This window comes from Notothenia coriiceps, unplaced genomic scaffold, assembly GCF_000735185.1.
Source record: "Notothenia coriiceps isolate Sejong01 unplaced genomic scaffold, NC01 NC01_scaffold00011598, whole genome shotgun sequence".
Classification (NCBI taxonomy): domain Eukaryota; kingdom Metazoa; phylum Chordata; class Actinopteri; order Perciformes; family Nototheniidae; genus Notothenia; species Notothenia coriiceps.
The window spans coordinates 25,135-43,967 of NW_011344299.1; the positions used below are offsets into that span (position 1 = coordinate 25,135).

Genomic DNA, 18,833 nt, shown 5'->3' on the forward strand with positions numbered 1-18,833 from the left:
ATTGTTCTTCAGGTTCAAGCAATTCCACTGAGATGCCATACTAGTGACAGATTGATTGAGAGAAGAGGTATTTCTCCTAATATCTCTCTGGTGAAAGATGTCATGATGAGCAACAGAAGCACTTGATCACTGTTTGTTGATTATCCCACTTTTAGTAATCAGGAAAAATCAGCACCAAATCAGGGAAATAACAGCCCCCCTCTTTGTCTAAGGGTTTCTGCTTTTATAGGCTCATACTATAGGTTCAAAAGGACCCTTGAGGAATCTCTGTGAGAAGAGGCTCTTCATCCAGCAATAAAAGTGCTTTCTCTGTTATTTGGTCCTTGTCTCTAAACCCAATGAGCCAAACGCTGATATTTTAGGAGTGTAAAACAACTTTCACTGCAGGCGCAACACAGTATGACTTCATTTTCGAATGAGGCTAGTATTGTAATCTACAAAGCGACATATTTGTAATCATATTCCATCTGTTGGTACTTAACATATTTAGGATACTCTATTTGTATTCTATATAAAGACAAAGTCCACCTTGTGCATGTAGCTCTAGCGATTTGCTTGCTAACACCTTTAACACTCCAGGAAAATCAATATATGTGAATGACCTCCATCCTGTATCAATTCCCCCCTCAGGTAATGCTGTTCTGTGGTCATTTGTGATCATGCATTTGCCACACATAAGTCAATTGTATCTTAATTCACTTAATTGTTTGGTTATTTTGATCAGGAAAACAAGAGATGCCGCTATAGTACTTAAAATATCTAGGATACACCAGTTTACACATGTTGCTCTTGTCATTTTCTCTGTAATACCTTCTAAATTCCAGGTAAAACAGTGTTACATGAATGACCTCCATTATTTCCCCCTCAGACCTCGGTGATGCTGTTTGTTGTGTCCTCTGCCTTCTGTGCCCATCGCTGTGTGTTCATGCGTGAAAGCAGTTGGTGGAGAGCTGGGTCAGTGCAGGGTTTTTATGCTGGAGGGAAGCGTGATCCATCACAGCCGGGGTTGTTTCCCAGGTGCCTGAGCACAGCCTTGCACAGTCATCTCATGTCACCCTTTCCTTCTTTTATGACAGGCAGCTCAGGGAAGGACCTTCAAATTACCATCCCCTGAAAAATACACCGCTGTACGAATGCAGTTACACAGAAAAAATACACCCATAGGAACCGGTGTTAGGTTAAGATAAAGGGCGTACCGGCAATTTTACTAATCAGAATTTGCTGCTAATCAAGTGTTGGAAATTGAGCAGTGTAGGTGCATATCAGTCCAGATCTGTGTTGGAATGATGAGGCAGAGTACATGTTACTGACTGAATATCCTTGATCCTCAGGCTGTGAGAGAAACAGCAGATTTACTCAGATCACAATCAGCTAATCTTCATATAATGAGGAGGCGAGATGCAGCGAGGTTCAGTGATGGGTTTTAATTACATACTCTCTCAAACTGTTTTACACAGGATCAACAGTGGAATTATATTCATCTGGGTAACATCCTCAGGTCCTCTGGGAGTGACCGACACATTGCTGCATCGGTTTTACAGTACTTGACCAGGGTCTAGGCATGAATGTCCGCAGTGCATTTTTTATGCTGTACATGTCATGAAAATGATTTTAAGCCATGACAAATCAATAAGCAGCAATCAGGTTTAAAGCAGTCCCTCAGCTGTGACCTGCATGATTTAAACAGACGTTATGGTGCAGCAGAGTCGGGGAAGGGACGACGACACACACAGCACTTCAAGGTAGAAAGGGAGGAAGAGGCTTTGAGAAGAGGCATCAAAGGGAAAGAGGGCACAGTGAAGACAGAGCAGAAAATGTGTATCGCCTGTGGGGGATCCATAAAACCAAACAATCAAGCACACGATGATAAAAGCGTTTGAAACAAATGAACCTAAAATACCCGGGGTTTAAAATAACATATAAAAGTACATCCTGTTGACAGCGAGCTTCCACTTGGATACTTATATATATATATATACACATCTGCTATTTTATTCATTATTAAAGGTATTTTGTAGATTAAACACTGGGCTAAATCTTTGCAACATATAACGTACTTCTTAGCATTTTTCAACCATATAAACTGTCTTTGTGCATACATCTTAAATATAACATGCATTTACATACAGGATACACAATACTGTATTGCTTAAAGTAGGCCCACATGTACCAATGTTACTTTAAACAGTATGGAATTACACATTTGATCAATAGCTGCATTGTTAAAGGTGCACATTTAGATTCTGATAAATGTCTCTAGCAATAAGTGTTCAAATTGGCCTTGATTTTACCATTTACAAAAATAAGAATACTTTTTTTTCTGTCATTACTTGACATCTAAGTTTTACGGTGTTACAGATTGCTAGCTTAGCTTGACAAATACTGCACAATACCACATATATCCCATCTACACGTTTTCTGAAAAAAAACTTTTGGAGGATATGCTGGTGGTCATAACAAATCTTTATAAAAGAAAGCAAGTGGTTAAAAATGGATCACTTGGTTCAACAGTCTGTTACTGGCTACTGTGAACGTGTACAGTATTTTTATAGAGCAATATTTACTTGAAAAAAGTTAGATGGGAAGATTGATACCATTCTCATATCTCTATGAAAAGGTTAGCTAGAGACAACAGCTAGTTAGCTTAGTTTATCAAAAAGTCTAGAAATGATAAATAGTTAAAGAGAACATGCAATCTATTTTCAGTCTTTTTACTAAGCAACCACTAAATATCTTTATATTTACCGTACAGAATTAGATGGTAGCGATCCTCGTTAAATGAGAAAATCGCTACCATTTAATTTGTTGCAGATTATTCTGGCAAGAAAGCAGATAAGCCTTTTTTCCCAAAAGGTTGAGCTCTACCTTTAAATGTACAAGCCGCATTTGCTAGCAAGCTGAGAGTGAATCCCTGTCACCGGAGCCCCCAAATCCACGTCATTAGACATGTCCTTGAATGCAACACGGTGATAAATTGAGTGCTTCCAACAAGAATGGCCACCAGATTCATTGTCATGCAAATTGCATCCCTTAAACACTAAATTCACAATCAAAGTGTGAAGTATGATAGAAGCGGAAAGTAGTGTTGGGCATGTTGGCCACATACTTATATGTTCTGAAAAGATACAGGTGAAGATCTTAACGATTTTGACACACCAATAATGGAACTATATGACTTATTTTAGGCAAAGAGTTTCCATGTGAAGTAAAAGGTGGCCTGTGTTGGATCTACACCTTGGAGGATTTAAAGGACACCCCGTTGTACATGTCAGCCCTGAGCTGGGCCCACTCTGTCATCTTCTGCACGGAGCCTTTCTCCCGGGTGAGGATGCGAGCAACTTTCTTCAGCTTCTCCTCGTTCCTCTCCAGATAACGGAGGCCCTCAGCCTGCAGCAGATTGAGCTTCTCTTGCCGGTTCTCATCCATCGAGATGTCCTCACTCATGTAGGGGTTGAAGCGGAAATAAGTGCCGTTGGGGAGGAAAGCATCAAGCATGACGTGAACCTCTGGAGGGAGGAAGAGAGGTGAGAGTGAGTTCACACGAAAAAACAAACATACAATTTGAAAGCGAGACAAAAAATGATAAACAAACGATTATGTCCCTAATAGTCTCAATATGTACAAACACTCAAATATTTTTTAACGAGTGAGAAAGTAAAAACATGTCTGCTTTACATGTGTTGCAGAGTAATCACTCAAGGCTGAGATGGCGAGCTAATACCAAGTGAAAATGTCTGGCTTGTCAGTCACGGTGGTTTCCAAATGCTACGTCTGAGAGGTTCAAATCAACAAGATGCAAATGCATGCTAACAGGCTGCGAGTAGCAATAACAGGGTAAATATGCCTGAAGGATCCAATAAAGGTGACGGAGGTTGTTTTTCTGTCTGTGTTCCCACAGCAGTGCAGAAGTTCAGACACAGATTCAGTCAGAACTAGCTGCCTTTCAGTCTGAGGAGAATAAGTCTACACAGAGTGTTTTATTTAAAAGGTTATAGAGAAGGTTTTATGGACTTTTATTTCTTGACTTGCTTATTTGATTTGCTCCACGTACTATATTACAATTATTGCATTTTGAAAGAATATGTTCTGAAGAGTAAAAATAAGATAAGCATTTACTAAATTCTGAAATGACGCAACATCATTTGTCTAATCTAGAGATGTAATATGTTTTCTATCAAATTATTATTCACTGTTTTTCAAAATGTACTTCCCAAAGTTGGTCCCTGCTTTTCAGCTCAGTGTGAAACTCAAGACTGATCAGCGTAACAAGTTAGGTGACAACTGTTAAAGAGTCTGATTTCCCCTGTCGCCTAAAGAAATGACCATGTTGGCAGCAATCTCTCAATTTTCCACAGCTGTTTAAAACACTTACATCACAGATTGGACACTTGTATATTCACTTAATGAATTCAAGTTACAGTTTACATAGTGAACAGGTGAGTCACCTTCTAATGCTAGGTTATTCTATCCTGATGAAATAAATTATGAAGAAAATGCCAATGGTTTGTATCGTAAGAATATTCAAACAGACTTCAGAAATATTTTACTTCAGGAAAACTACTCTAGATACTTAATTACTACTCCATAACTGAGTTTAGAGCACAAACAGATATGTGCAGAAAGCCTGCATTTTGATTTACAGAGCATCTATGGGTTCAACAAGCTCACTGCCATGGGCTTTTACCACAGGCTAGCATTTATTTTGCAGGCTCATAACACTCTGAGCATCCCAATATGTAAGCAAATAGTTTACAGGTATTGCATGTTTCCACAAAAAAACAAAAATTGCCAATAAATAACTTTGTGAAACACAGAGATTCGAATTATAAAACATATTTGTTCCATTTTAGTTCAGGAAGTCTAGACTGCAGCTCCACCTTATGGAGTATCTCATTTTTCGACTGATCGAGTTTGTGAATGAGAACGAGCCAGTTCCATCAGGAGTTTTGTTTACACATCCAAAACCCCCATTAGATCAGCCTTATCTGTTTACAACAACAAGCTTTACTGATACAGCGATGACAAAGCAGGAGGTTTGTGAACACTGAGACAGGAGGGAAGCTTTTGAAAAAAAGTAAATATGCGATAAACACTCTTGCTAATCTGCTGTTTCTTAATAACAAAGCCTGTTGGAGAGCTGGGTAGAGCTTATTCCCAAATACAGAAGGAACAAGTGCAGAGAGGCATCTAGGTCACCCTCAGCACCACGGAGCAGCAACAGGGGGGGGGACCGAGCCAAATTTAGTCTCAGCAGAGGTGCCCATGTCCAGAGGTGATAAGGAGACGGAAGGGGGCTGCTACAGGGGGCCAGGATGGGACGTATCCAGAACAAAGTCAAGCTGCAGTGCAGTGTGTGCTACACATCAAAGCCCAGCTCCTTCTCTCAGAACAGACAGAGACAAAGGGCATAATTCATTTAAGTCTTTGTACATTCTGATTATAGTCTGTATTCATTTAATCTTCATGTGCAGACCAAATAAAAATGAAGGTAACTAAATCAGCAATGCAACCAATGCCAAAATTGATGGTATGCATGCTGGCAAGTTTGATATTTTGAACAGTGTGAGCCTTTGTTGACGCAGCTTGTCTGTATTTGGCACGTTGCGTCATCATTTTTGGGGCATATTAAGTAGTGTTTCCACATGTTGGACAAAAATAAGCAGACGTTGTTGACACTGTGCCAGCTGGCATTTGTTGCTTCGAATGCTCCCAAATGAAATGTTGAGAGCCAGACCTCTTTAATAGTTAATCAAATCAACAATATGTAACATTTTTTGCTGTAGTTTTAATAATTGGGATCAAAAGGGGGAATGTGAATATTTATTATTACACTTCCACTACTCCACTAAGTGGGATGAGACACATTTGTTTAAAAATGAACTAAATGAAAGCTAACTTCATATCCACAGAGGAGATTATACAATTGGTGGAATATCCCTAAATTACAGTAGTTTTAGTAGTTTCAAGGTTTACTACGTACTGTAGAGCGACTTTAGAAACATACACGTTATATTGATAAAGAACCAACAAATATACAGTTCATTTGAATGGTGTGTACATTTACAGTCCAATAAGTCAGAAAAACCGACTCTAAATGATCATATAATAATGCACCTTTATCATATTGCATTAACGGTCCCTTACCCTCAGTGTCTGTGGCGCTGCTGATGATATTGTTGAGTTTGGTCTTGAGGCTCGTGGAGGTGGTTCCCTTGCCAGGAGTATCAAAGGCGCGGCCCGTACCGAGTGAGACCACACACTCCAGAGGCGTGTTGGGCCACAAACACTTACTCTCATGGATAGCCAGGGCTGTGGGGTTGTTAATCAGCAGACCTCCATCCTGTGCACAAAACACAAGAAGTGCCATGTTAGAGAATTCTCATAGAAACTGTGAATGTGTTTGTGCCAGGACCACAGTCAGCAATTCATTGGCATTTGAAACCTCAAAAAACCTTCATGGATTTTAACCAGTCAATAGATGAAGTTTTAGAAGAACCCTTGACAATAGAAAAATAACCAATCAATGTGCAGTTCCAGAGCTGCTTGTAACAGTACAAGGAACGAGCTACATTTTTTCCCCCCTCCTTTTTCATCACAGTTTCAGTCAAACTCGCTTTGATATCGAACAACCGCCCAGGAGTGCTTTTGCTTTGGATCCATAGTGTACCCGAGGCAGAGGGGTGGTGTGGTGGTGGGGGGGGTAACTGGAGAGGCTGTGGGGATTGTTGAATAGGCATGAGGCTGAGGGGCCGCAGGGCTGCGGGCTGGCAGCAGGATCAAACACACAGGGGCCAGTCCTCATTAAAGAGGCCAGGCTGGGGGGTGGGAGCCGCAGGGCCCCAATTGTCTTGGGACACACTGGAGGGAAGAGTGCTTGTTTTTACGACTGTATGCATGTGCATGTTTGATCGAGAGACTGCTTAGAGTCAATGCATATAATAATGTGGGTACGTGTCTCTGACAGCATATGTCACATGGATGCACACACATAGGGCCTTGGGGATGAGAGGGGAGGGAACATCCCATCTTTTCAGCACACACATCGCGTCAAAGCCAAGGTTGTGATGGGGAATACTGTGTAAAGGCAAAGGTCTGCTAATCATCCGGGAACCTTGACTGAGGAATTGCATCATCAATCTGAAGACCAGGAACATAGAATTGCAAAGGGAGATGGCTGTTGTATTTAGACTGGGGGCACTGCATCAAATAATAGCTCCCATGATAGAAGATGCTTAGAACAATGTTGTGTTACATCAAGAAATACCAAGGAATTCAGCAAAGCAGGCCAATAAAGACAAATCTAAGTCTAAAGAAGCGTGTTTCTCTGTTAAGATTTACTGATCGATTAGGATTGGAGCAGTGGTCTCTGGGCTAAACGCTACAGTCAGCATGCTAACATGCTCACAATGACAATAAAAAGATGCTGATTTTTAGAAGGTATGTTAACCATCTTCAGCATCTTACAGACACAAAGTGCAGTTTGGCCTGAAGAAAATGCCCTTAGTGTTGCAGGAATTTGGTCATAAACCAATGTACTGCTGGCAGAGCGGTATCTATCTCTTTTTCATGAAAACCCATCCAATGTTTGAAACATTAAAAGACCAAGTATTAAAACAATTACTACATTCATCCCCTCAGAACCATGAATGTCTGAACTAAATATATAACATTTTAGTCTGGACCTACAAGCGTCGCAAAAATGAATAAATGGGAAAAATGACAAAGGGAAATACTTCCAGTCCCTCTGGGAGACACTTTCCGATAGAGGAAGCTTTCAATCATTTCAAAGAAGTAATGGTATGATAATTAACTGCATGAATCATTTAAAACCTTATAGTAAGTTATTTAATGAATGTCCTGTGTGAGCCTCAGAGAGCACCCAGCTCACAGGCTGAGATGGAAGTCACACAAAGAGGGTTTCACTCGGCCACAAAGCAAGGAGAACTGCTGAGGCAGCTGTTTGACCAAAGCACGTCATTATGAACCAGTGGGGAGTCTGGCAGAGCAAGAACTGAATCACAGAAGAGGCAGAAAATGCCTGCATTGGAGTTGCTCCTAACGAAGACTTAAGAGGGACTTGGACTGTGGAAGACACCAGACGAACCCAGCTGGAAACAAAACAACTAAGCAGTTTCTTATCACTCACACCCTGTCAGAGGCTCCATTTTCTGAACTCAGAGGCAATTATGGCAACAGTCTGGGTCCAGTCACGGGTTCTTTGTGCCGATAGCTCGGGGCAAGTTTCACAAGCACAGTGGCCGGCCTTGCACACAGAGCAAAGGCATGTAACGTTAGAAGCCAAGTGCACAATGCTGCTGTGAGCGGGGACTTGAATGCAATAACTTGTTTCCATTACAGTGCACCTGCTAGAGCACTTCAGAGAGTTGTGGAGAAATGTAAGAAAAGTCATATCTTTTGGCAGTGAGGAAGTTTGTGGTGCCACTGGAAGGTAGGTTTTATTTGTCAGTGGAGTTTTACGAAGAATCAATAATTTAGAAGATAATTTGCATCCGACATCTCTTTCCACAGCTGTCATGAAGAAATTGTACTAGTCTCAACGTTTTCTGAGATGCTGAAGCTGCAGTGCTAAAGCTGAGATTTCCACACTTGGCCCAGTGCCACGTTCTCACACAAGGGGTTTATGAGGCCAAGGCATATTTGGACACAGATTTAAGTTAGAAACAATGATCTACTTAGGACAAGCTGCAAATAAGCTTTGCATAGAAAATGACCAAACACAAGCTGCCTGTCAAACACGCAGCATGACGCAAGGCAAAGGTCACTTCCATTTATGTGGATTTATAGCTGTAATAATGCTAATAAAAGAACGTTTCAACAAATTGATGTCCTCGGAGAGCAATCCCTTAATGTGGAGACCATCTGACGGAAGTTATATTTCAGAGTCTGAGCGGAAAGTGTATGTCGAGTTTGAATCCTGTCTTCCTGAAAGGCTTAATGATTTCCTTTGACAGCGTTCCTTAATTCCGGCGGGGGCTGATTGTTGATGCTCCAGAGGATCGCAGTTCCTCTGGCCTCGCCTTTGCCCTTCAGGCTCTAATGGCTGAATCACAAATCAGCTCCGCATTTTCCTGTAGCTAGTATAAAGCATCTATTCAACTCATTAGGACCATGATTAGGACATCTTCGGGAACATGTTTCGTATTTTCCGATTGGCCAATTACATTACATTACATTGCATTTAGCTGATGCTTTTACCCAAAGCAACTTACAATAAGTGAATTCGACCAGGAAGATACAAACTTTGGAGAAGACATAATTATATAAGTACATCAGGTTTCATAGAGCTAAAACATTTCAAGTGCTACTCAACTGGCTTTAGATAAGCCAGTCCTTTATTAGTATATAAGTGCTGTGTTAGTCATTCTATCGCTCGAAGTGGAGTCGAAAGAGATGAGTTTTCAGTCTGCGCCGGAAGATGTGTAAGCTTTCTGCTGTCCTGATTTCAATGGGGAGCTCATTCCACCATTTTGGAGCCAGGATAGCAAACCCACGTGTTTTTGCTGATGGGAATTACTGGAAGCCAGTGAAGGGAGCGGAGGAACGGCGTGGTGTGGGAACATTTAGGAAGGTTGAAGACCAGACGAGCCGCTGCATTCTGGATGAGCTGCAGAGGTCAGATGGCACGTGCAGGTAGACCAGCCAGGAGGGAGTTAATAATAATAATAATAATGCATTTATTTTATAAGGCGCCTTTCAAGGCACTCAAGGTCGCCGTACAACAAGGTTAAAAACAGTTTTTATACAAACATAGTTAAAAGCAAAACGCAGTTTAAAAACATAACTACTAAAAACATACAGCTTGCAGCACAGGTCAGCCATACGCTTGTAGTTTTTTGTAGTTGCAGTATTCTAGGCGTGAGATGACGAACTAAACTGAAATATTGCTTTAAAAAGAAACCGTTCTTGCAGCGTGTTGTCAAATAAAACTACTGAGATGATACGAGTCATGCTAAATAAACAAAATTAAGACATGCACGAGTATGAGGTCCCCTTGCATTGCTGTTGGAAAATTGCACCGCAGTCATTAACTTTTGGGAGCTTATCTTCATTGTGCCAGTTTAAGCTGTCTTGAGAGTGAGTGCTGATTTGAATAGGAAAGAGGTGCTATCGCCAGGATCAGTAAAAGTCATTTCATGCACCAGTGTATGTCAGCCCCCATTAAGTGGGACAGCAACCTTCTTCCTCTTCATTCAGACCGTGTGCCTCTGTGTCTCTCCCGGCCTCTCTCACCCAGGGAAGGCTTCAATGCCGTCTTGTGTGAGGGTCATAATGAGCGGCCCCAACACAGGAGAGAACAGAGTGCCTGCTCAAATCTAAATGAGGTGAACCTTCGACATACATCTGGGGAGGCGTTCACATCACAGTCCCAATGAGCAGCTGTAGTCATTAAGATCTCTTCTTCGGCTTCAGTGACCGAGCTGGACTGAGGGGCACTGAGCTCTGTCGTGATTTATTATGAGGCCCTGCCAACGAGGCTCCATTCTCTGAAGTGATTAATTAGGGAAGCATTACATAAGACCAGGACATCTGATTATGAGACAATAACCACACTGTTTTCCCAGAGATGGTCATTCAATCGATAAACTAGAATTAGGAGGCTATGAAAAACTCTCAATACTTTGCACAAGTCTTTCAAATCAATCCTCGCAGTTTGCACATAAAAGAAAGTGTTCTCTCACTCTATGTAATCAGTCAAATAAATCTGCTCATTGAAGAAAATGAATTGCTTAAATGGCATCCAATCCACACAAAGGATACCATTGTCACCGGGGAAGATGAGAATGACAACACAGTCGGTGTGGTGACTCTTAAGGTCGAGTCAGAGGTCTTCATGCCATATTATGCAATTACCGACCGGTTCTTCTCTGCTTTATAGGTCCCATAGGGTCACATGGAGGTTCAAGTCATCTTCCCAAGCTGTCAATAAAGAAGAGCCCCATGTGTGAGTGCCAACTTTGCCCCGGGCAGGCAAAGAAATTGAGATCTACTGTCCACGTTTAGCTTTTCCCACACATTCGGCGAATACATGCCCACACATGTGCATCCAGTATTGAAACAATGAATCATCCCTGTCGGCTGTAGCCATTCAGATTAAACTGTGACAATTCCTGCATTGATATAAATGGGTGCAGTCGGAACACCGCTCTCCTATTTACTCAGTTTAGATCTCCTTGAGGGCTCTTTAATGTATATTTGACAACTTCATATTAGAAAGAATGATGTTTCTGTCCATCATCTAGTGAACAATGTAAGGCTAATTTCCCTGCTGCACACAGGAGAGGTGGCTGCGCACACACTCTTGCATATCAATGCATTTGAATGCAGGATTCAAAGCTGTGATGTGTACCAAGGAATCTCATTGGGAGCTGCTGCAGTGAGAAGCTTGCTAAGTGTGGTGCACTGTGGGAATACAAAAGGTTTAGGGACAGAGGAAGATGTGGGCAACATAATTAGGGGACTGGCCAAGTGTGGCAATGTTTGTGCATGACTGAAAACACATGAATACAACAGAACAAAAAGAGCAGTCAGAAGAGGAAACAGAGTGACAACGAGAGAATCACTGTTTATACTTAAAGGACAACAATTCTGAGTGTTTCTGGGAGGAGCGAAATGTATGCAGCAAGGCTCAAAGTCTGAGCTTCATCCTCCAACAGCCGAGCTCTTTGGGCTTAACACGGGAGGGGAAGACTGGGATGAGGAAGAGGCTAAAAGCTTAGATGGATACTCTCTTTCGCCTCCCAGAATCCACCAGCTCTCCTCCTCTTTGGTGCTGAGCATGTCATTTATGAGCAATAACTTTGCCTCCAGTGGCCTTTACAAGAGAGAGGGAATTGCGAAAAGGTGATCCAAAGGTTATGTCTTCTTGAATGGCACTTTTGGAATGGCAATTAAGTGAGACCGTCTTTCTCCTCTTTTTTCTCACACAGAATCAAAACATTCTGAGACCCTTAGACTCTTAGATTAGATTGAACTTATTGTCATTATGTAGTACAGGTACTAGGCTGCTCAATTAATCCTATTTTAAATCGCAATTACGATTATGGGTTGCAACAATTACGAAAACAAAGTAATCGAAATAAAACGATTATTTTTGTATTATTACTTTTTTTTTTTATACTTTTATTTATTTTTTTGTTTTTCAGTTGAATTATACTTAAAGTTCAGGGTAATCAACTGTTAAAATCATACTGTTCAAAAAATTTCTCTCCAATAAATGGATGTTTTCAAAGTAAATGGATAATCGTTTTTAATAATCGTGATATCAATTATCGACCCAAATAATCGAGATTATGATTTTTGCCATAATCGAGCAGCCCTAACAGGTACTATGTAACGAAACAGTTTCTCTGCATTTGACCCATCCTAGTGTTAGGAGAAGTGGGCTGCCATTATGTACGGCGCCCGGGGAGCAGTGTAGGGAACGGTGCCTTGCTCAGGGACATCTCGGTAGCACTTGGTCTTTCTGGGACTTGTCCCTATGGACTTCGCCACCACCACCCCTTGTCAATCCCTCTGCCATTTATAAGCAACACAAATATGGGAGTGCCGATGTGACCTACTCCATTTTAAGGCTGTGTGAAGTCTTTCTGCTGAGCGTTGTGCCATGTTAAAGCCCTCAAGAGCTCACACTGAGGGTGGTGGCCCACTGATCCCATGCCTCCCATCAAATGCTGGCAGAGGTGGGCACAAAACATGCTCCCATTCCTCCACATCCACTCAGGAGGCGCCATGGCAACTAGGCGTAAACATTGGGTCCTCCTCGCCATTCTACGCATGCTCTGGCATCCATTGTGAAACGTCTGAAGTCTTCTTCTTCTGTGTTCTTTAAAGCAGAGATAACTGAGCTTTAATGTGGAACCACCCTCCCTTCATCTCTCCTTCATTTTGCTGCTCCTTTCCCCTTGTTCCCCTTCGCTCAGTCTTCTTCTTCATGGCTGTGGTAGCAAGTGTGAGGCTTTGATAACACTGTGACTGTTCTGCTTCAAAAGCTCTTGCTACAAGTCACATTTTCCCCTGCGTTTACCAGTTTGAATCTTAAGATATGATTACACGTTTTCATTTACGGCCTGCGGAATCACAAAAACATCAACGAAACAATCACAACCTTCTCGAAACACTGCTTGTGAATTCCAGCATTCGTTCAGCACATGGCGCCGCGACTCTCCTGCGCTCACCGTACAAAAGGATGATTGTTTAGGGTTTGAATTAAGTGGAAAACTCTGTGGGCGTTTGTGGAAAAGAGCGAGATGACTCTCTCTCTAGGGAATCCTGACATCACACAGACAGCATGTTATGCTCATGGCTGGCTTCAGTGGCTCAAGTAGCCAATAAAGAAAGCCATCAGGCTGGGTGGCCGTCTGAAGCTGCCGAAGTTCACATGGAAATGAAATTGGCTGACAGCGCTGCGAAAACGTATTTTAGAAGGAAAGTTATTACAACTGCTCTACTTTGACTTTCACAAGATGACACTGTTTAGTCCAGTTTAAAAAAATGATATCTTAAATATTTTCATCCTGGTTTAAGCGAGTTTTAACGAATACAAAACTGATAGAGTCTCTTTATATCTCTTGGTGCCGCTAAAGACACAATGGATGCTTCTGCAAGTTGTTTTATTCATTTCATTTACATCTCTATATACTGTTTTCCATTGCTTTTCTGGTTGTGAAATGTTTTCAAAACAAGATCTTAAAACATGAGATCATGTTTTTCAGCTATGGCTGATAGAAGGAAAGGCTGTGGAGGTAGAGTACTATGTGAAGACTGCTCACTGAAACATATTTGAAGGAAGCACAATTACTGTAAGCTGCACTTTTTCTACATAACTTCACCTCCAGTGGGAATTCAACTTTTTTCAAAATGTAGTGGTTCAAGGCCTCATATTGATGTTTTGACGTTCAAATCTCTTTTGGAAAAGCAAAGCATAGCAAAACAAATGCTAGTAGAATACCTTCAGTCATGGTGAACACATGAGTAAAACATTTTAACGAAATCAAAAGGATAGAAAGTGGAACAAACGAGCAAAAGCACAAATCACACAGGAATTACCAGTCAAGGCAAAACACCTCCTAAAATACTCTCTAGCCGGAGAAAAACAAGAACAAAGCAACAAAAAGTGTTAGTAAATCAGGACAGAAGCTCTCTTTCTCTCATTTCATATTTATTTTGTTATTCAGAAGTTTCTTTATCGCAGATATGAAATGATAGTGAAACATTTCACATCAAATGTATAACATATTTAGCTCCTGATGGTGTCTCATCCTCTCACAGTATAAGGTTTCCCTGCTAGCAGCTAACAGATTTTGGAATAGCAGTTCCATAAAAAAGTTGTCTGGCGTCTCATTCTAACGAGGCAGATGTGGCACTCAAACAATCGTGTGTGATGAGGGGAAACGCTGCACTGCGCTAATGTATGCATCCCGGAGTATAAGGGGAGACCTGCTAGACGACAAGCTGGGGAAATCTTCCCACTACAGGTGGCTTTTCATCACAGTCTCTTTCATTCTCTCCCCCTGAAGCCCCCACCACTCACCTACGTAACTAACACAGTTTCCAATTAAGAGTGTGGGAGCGTGCCGACATGGGATATTACCTTTGATGCAAACACATGCTCATTCACGTGTGCTGTGTCTAAGTCGTCAGTCTCTACACCCCGTATGTGTTTTGAATGTCGCTTGAAGGGGATATTGAATTCCTTAAGTGACAGGTCAAACACAGGCTACTTAGACTGAATAATAAAACAGGTGGAGCATAGTGACTTGCAATATTGTTCTTTTGTGCTTTCTTCTCTCTTTTTTCACAACGCACTTTCCTGAAATCTTTTTTTAAAGAGGCCCTAGGCTCATTTTTAGGCTACGTTTGCATTTTGTGCCTCTACTGCAGGGGTGTCAAACTCAAATACACAGTGGGCCAAAATAAAAAAAATGGGTACTAGTCGAGGGCCGGACTGGTTCAATGTTTATTGCAAAACTTATTGAAATGAACTTATTGCACATATTAAACCTGGAACTAACAAAGCTTAAATGATTGCCTATAAAAACAACATTAAACATTAAATAATCAGTTGCATTCATTTCTTATGGCTCTATCTGCAGCTTTTCCGGAGTCATTTCTTATGATTACAATGAATGCAACTGATTATTTAATGTTTAATGTTGTTTTTATAGGCAATCANTGTCCGTCAGGAAACAAGCTGTTAACAAGTAGTTCCAGCAAACATCCACTGATAAACTGCGATGTTAACAACCTCATGATAACCTCATATGTTTTTAATTTAGGATCATACCTGTGTTTAGTCTAGAAAAAGGTAAATGTGTGCATTTTATTTTAAAGTTGTGTATATTTACAGACTGTTGCAAAAACTAAGAAGCTTATAAACATCAGGTTTAAAAAAAAAAGAAGAGCTTTTCAAAAAAGTAACACAAGTAAAGATGTTTGGAGTTTTATTTGAGTTATTAATTTGTATTTTTTGTCTAAGAGATGCTGATTTGAAACCGTTGTTACATACAGTTACGGCATTTCCTGTTTCTGCCGGAGAGAGGGGAGGCCGTCCCAAAGCTTGCCGCTGTATTTACTCCCTCCATCTGACCCTCCTCCAGCTGAGAGTGTCACTCCACGGAGTTCACTCCATCACGCAGGGGTAGTGTGTAGGGGTAGGGCATGGTATAGGATTGGGCCTGAGTGTTTGAGCCTTGACTTGATGCTTTTATTGAGGATGGTTGTCATGACCACATCTGTTATGTACTATAAAATTCATTGACAGATACAAGTCAAATCTGTCAGAGGTGAAAACATATTTTTTTCTTCAGAACTGGTGGGTTAGTTGGTTACAAGAGATCAATCCGAGACATTCATACAAAAATTGCTTGCACACGTTTTAGAAGTCAATACAACATCAGATTCAGATCATCATCATCGGATCAACTTCAGATTCTGATCTCTGTTTTTGGCTTTTTACGTTACTGGAACAGTTTATGTATCACCAAGCTCAATGTTTCCAAATGTACTTAATTCCTTGAGTCAGGAAGTGTCAAACCAAGCTTAGTCAATTTAGTCCAAATGCAAAATAGATAGTCATTTTGAGTTTGGGAAGACACCAAACAAAACGGCTTTTCTTTTCATGATCATTTTCAAAATAACATAGTAAATTGTCAGGTCCCTAAAGTACCCATGTGTTAATACTTACCGGCAAGCCATAAGTCCATTTTCCATTTCATTTACTTCAACTCGTCTAATTTAGGGGGTATTTCCAGTATTGCGAAACACATATTTCTCTTTTGCAAAGATGTTGTTAGACAATGTTTTTGTTTCTTAAAGTGGACCCATCATGCTATATTTGAATAATATATTGTAGGGCCATACCTATATAAAACATGTATTTTTCAAAATACCAAACAGATCATGCATTTTAGCCATGCCTCATTTCGCTCTATTTGCTCTTTTTTAGCCCTGTTTTTGCAAGGGCTGAATCTGTAGGAAGTCTTCTTCGCTGCTTTTGTGGCAGACTACAGCGCCACCTACAGGCCTGGCATATGTACTACAGCGTCTCCAGCGCTTTCGAACGGCAATGACCGTGGCTGTCTCCTCCTGATAGGTGGAGAGTTGCCCATATAGGCGGAGCTCCTCGTTTCTGACGTCAGAGATATTTCAAATCTGGATCAGTCTGTATCAGATCCGTTGCAGCCCCGTTTTTAGAGATTTGGGTATGGAGGAAAAGAGAGAGGGTTGTGTTGTCTGACACTTGGTGAGTTCCCTGACACACCGGGGACACATATTCATGTATAAAAGACGTACAAAAGTGCATTTTGCATGATAGGTCCCCTTTAAGCCTTTCCTGAATATTTGTATTCAATAAATGTACATTTGCACAACTGTTTGGTTAAGAGGCATGAACATATTGCACAAACAAGTCCTCTGTGTACCACAGTGCAGACCGCTTAAAGACCTTTGCTTCACCTCTGAAATAGTGTGGAATATAATTAGTTAATTGGACCTGTGAAGACGTATTTTGTATTCATGTTCTCTTTCACCCCTTGTTTCTCATTCACACCATATATTTACACACCTAGTTCTGACAATTTAACTGCAGTCCTCTGCTACAGTAATCCAGGGCTCATTGTATGGCTTCAGGATTTAAATGCCCTTTATGCAGTCAATGTTGACAGTGGAAAGTCTGAAGGATTTTGAGGCAGACTAATGAGAAAAATCTTCCGCACAGCAAGAGAGAGAGGGAGGAACTCCATTTCCGTCCTGCCAGGGCTTATTTCCAGTCAGTTACATCTTGACAGTAGATTGAGTCGCAGTGAGACGCACTTAAATCCGTCTCCACTAAACAGGTGTGCATTAGCCATCAGAGACATAACAAACCACCACTGCACTCTACCGTTTGACTGATCAATTTCCAAGGCTACTCCGCCTGCCTTTACCTTTTCGGCAAGGCCTAAGTCAGAAGAGAGCACAGTAGAAAAGACAAACCACAGGAGTAGAGGCATAGAATCATAGAAAGTGCCTTTTATGCTTTTTGGTTTCCCTTTCCTGTAGTGTGGTTTGTGTGCATGCAAATGGCTAACATCCCAAAGTTCACGAAAGAGGGAGTTTCTCTCCCACACACACCTCCGTGCCTGAAATGCCTCGATTGGACTCCTTTGTTTTCNCAGGAGCAGCAGCAGGGAGATGCTGAGGATGTCTCTGATCATGATGTCTTCACCCTCCTCTCTCAGACCGACTGAAGACAACCAGAGTCAACTTAGAGGGGAGGAGACAGACATGTGGCACGTTCATCTTGAATATATAATGTAGAAGGCAATACAACTTATCAAGACGAAAAAAATCATGTACTGGTTCCCGCTTCTGGAATCTCAAGACTGCTTTTATTTTTTCAAATAATTGGTCTGAATACGTTTTGTTGGGAAAATACTGAATGTTCCTTCTATATCAGAGTAGCACATGATAACAGAGGCCCTACGTAGCTGTGTACGTAGCCGGATGTATGACTACATGGACGACGCTCATGAGACACCGTTGAAGTTATGATAGCTATGTTGCTAAGACTGGCATGATGACACAGCCCCTAGAGCAGGGGTGTCAAATTCAAATACACAGTGGGCCAAAATAAAAAGTGGGTGCTAGTGGAGGGCCGGACTGGTTCAATGTTTATTGCAGAACTTATTGAAATGAACTTATTGCACATATTAAACCTGGAACTAACAAAGCTTAAATGATTGCCTATAAAAACAACATTAAACATTAAATAATCAGTTGCATTAATTTCTTATGGCTCTATCTGCAGCTTCTCCAGAGTCATTTCTTATGATTACATTTTCCCACAGGCCAACAGCAGCTTCAAAAAAACTTTTTCCCTCAAAGAGAAAATCAAACATGTCCTGTTGTCGCAAGAAGAAAAGTGCAGAAGGAAACATCCATTAAACTCAGTGTGCTGCTCTGTGATGCTAGCTCAGATACTTGGCATCTCATCTTGGGTGCAAGTTCATCAATGTTTGGGGTCAGGCTCTGAGCTGAGGAAATGAGTGAAGGTGTGCGTGCAATATACCGGCGGGCCAGATCTAATAGTAATTAGAAATTATCCTGCGGGCCGAAATTAAATCCACCAAGGGCCTTGAGTTTGACACGTGATTTAGAGTGACATGTTGACATGCAAAAAAGGTCTTTATTTAAGTTACTCATACTGATTGTTGTGATTGGTTAACCGCTTAGACGTCACGTACAAGGTGTTGGAGTTCTAGCCAATCGAAGCGCAAGTGTTACATAGTGACGTCACTATGTTAAGGAAGAAAACAAGGAGTCCAATCGAGGCA

At 41.2% G+C, this 18,833-nt stretch overlaps 1 protein-coding gene across 1 annotated transcript in view; it reads right to left on the reverse strand.

The window, feature by feature from the left end:
• Window positions 1-1,409: 1,409 nt before the first annotated feature.
• LOC104946809 (calcium-independent phospholipase A2-gamma-like) overlaps window positions 1,410-18,833 on the reverse strand; it is a 26,248-nt gene continuing 8,824 nt past the window's right edge. The window contains exons 9-11 of the mRNA XM_010772694.1: window positions 6,668-6,858; window positions 6,145-6,340; window positions 1,410-3,506 (exon numbers count right to left, since the gene is read on the reverse strand). Coding sequence (XP_010770996.1) covers window positions 3,229-3,506; window positions 6,145-6,340; window positions 6,668-6,858 — 665 coding nt within the window. The 3' untranslated portion in view covers window positions 1,410-3,228. The remainder of the gene's footprint in view (window positions 3,507-6,144; window positions 6,341-6,667; window positions 6,859-18,833) is intronic.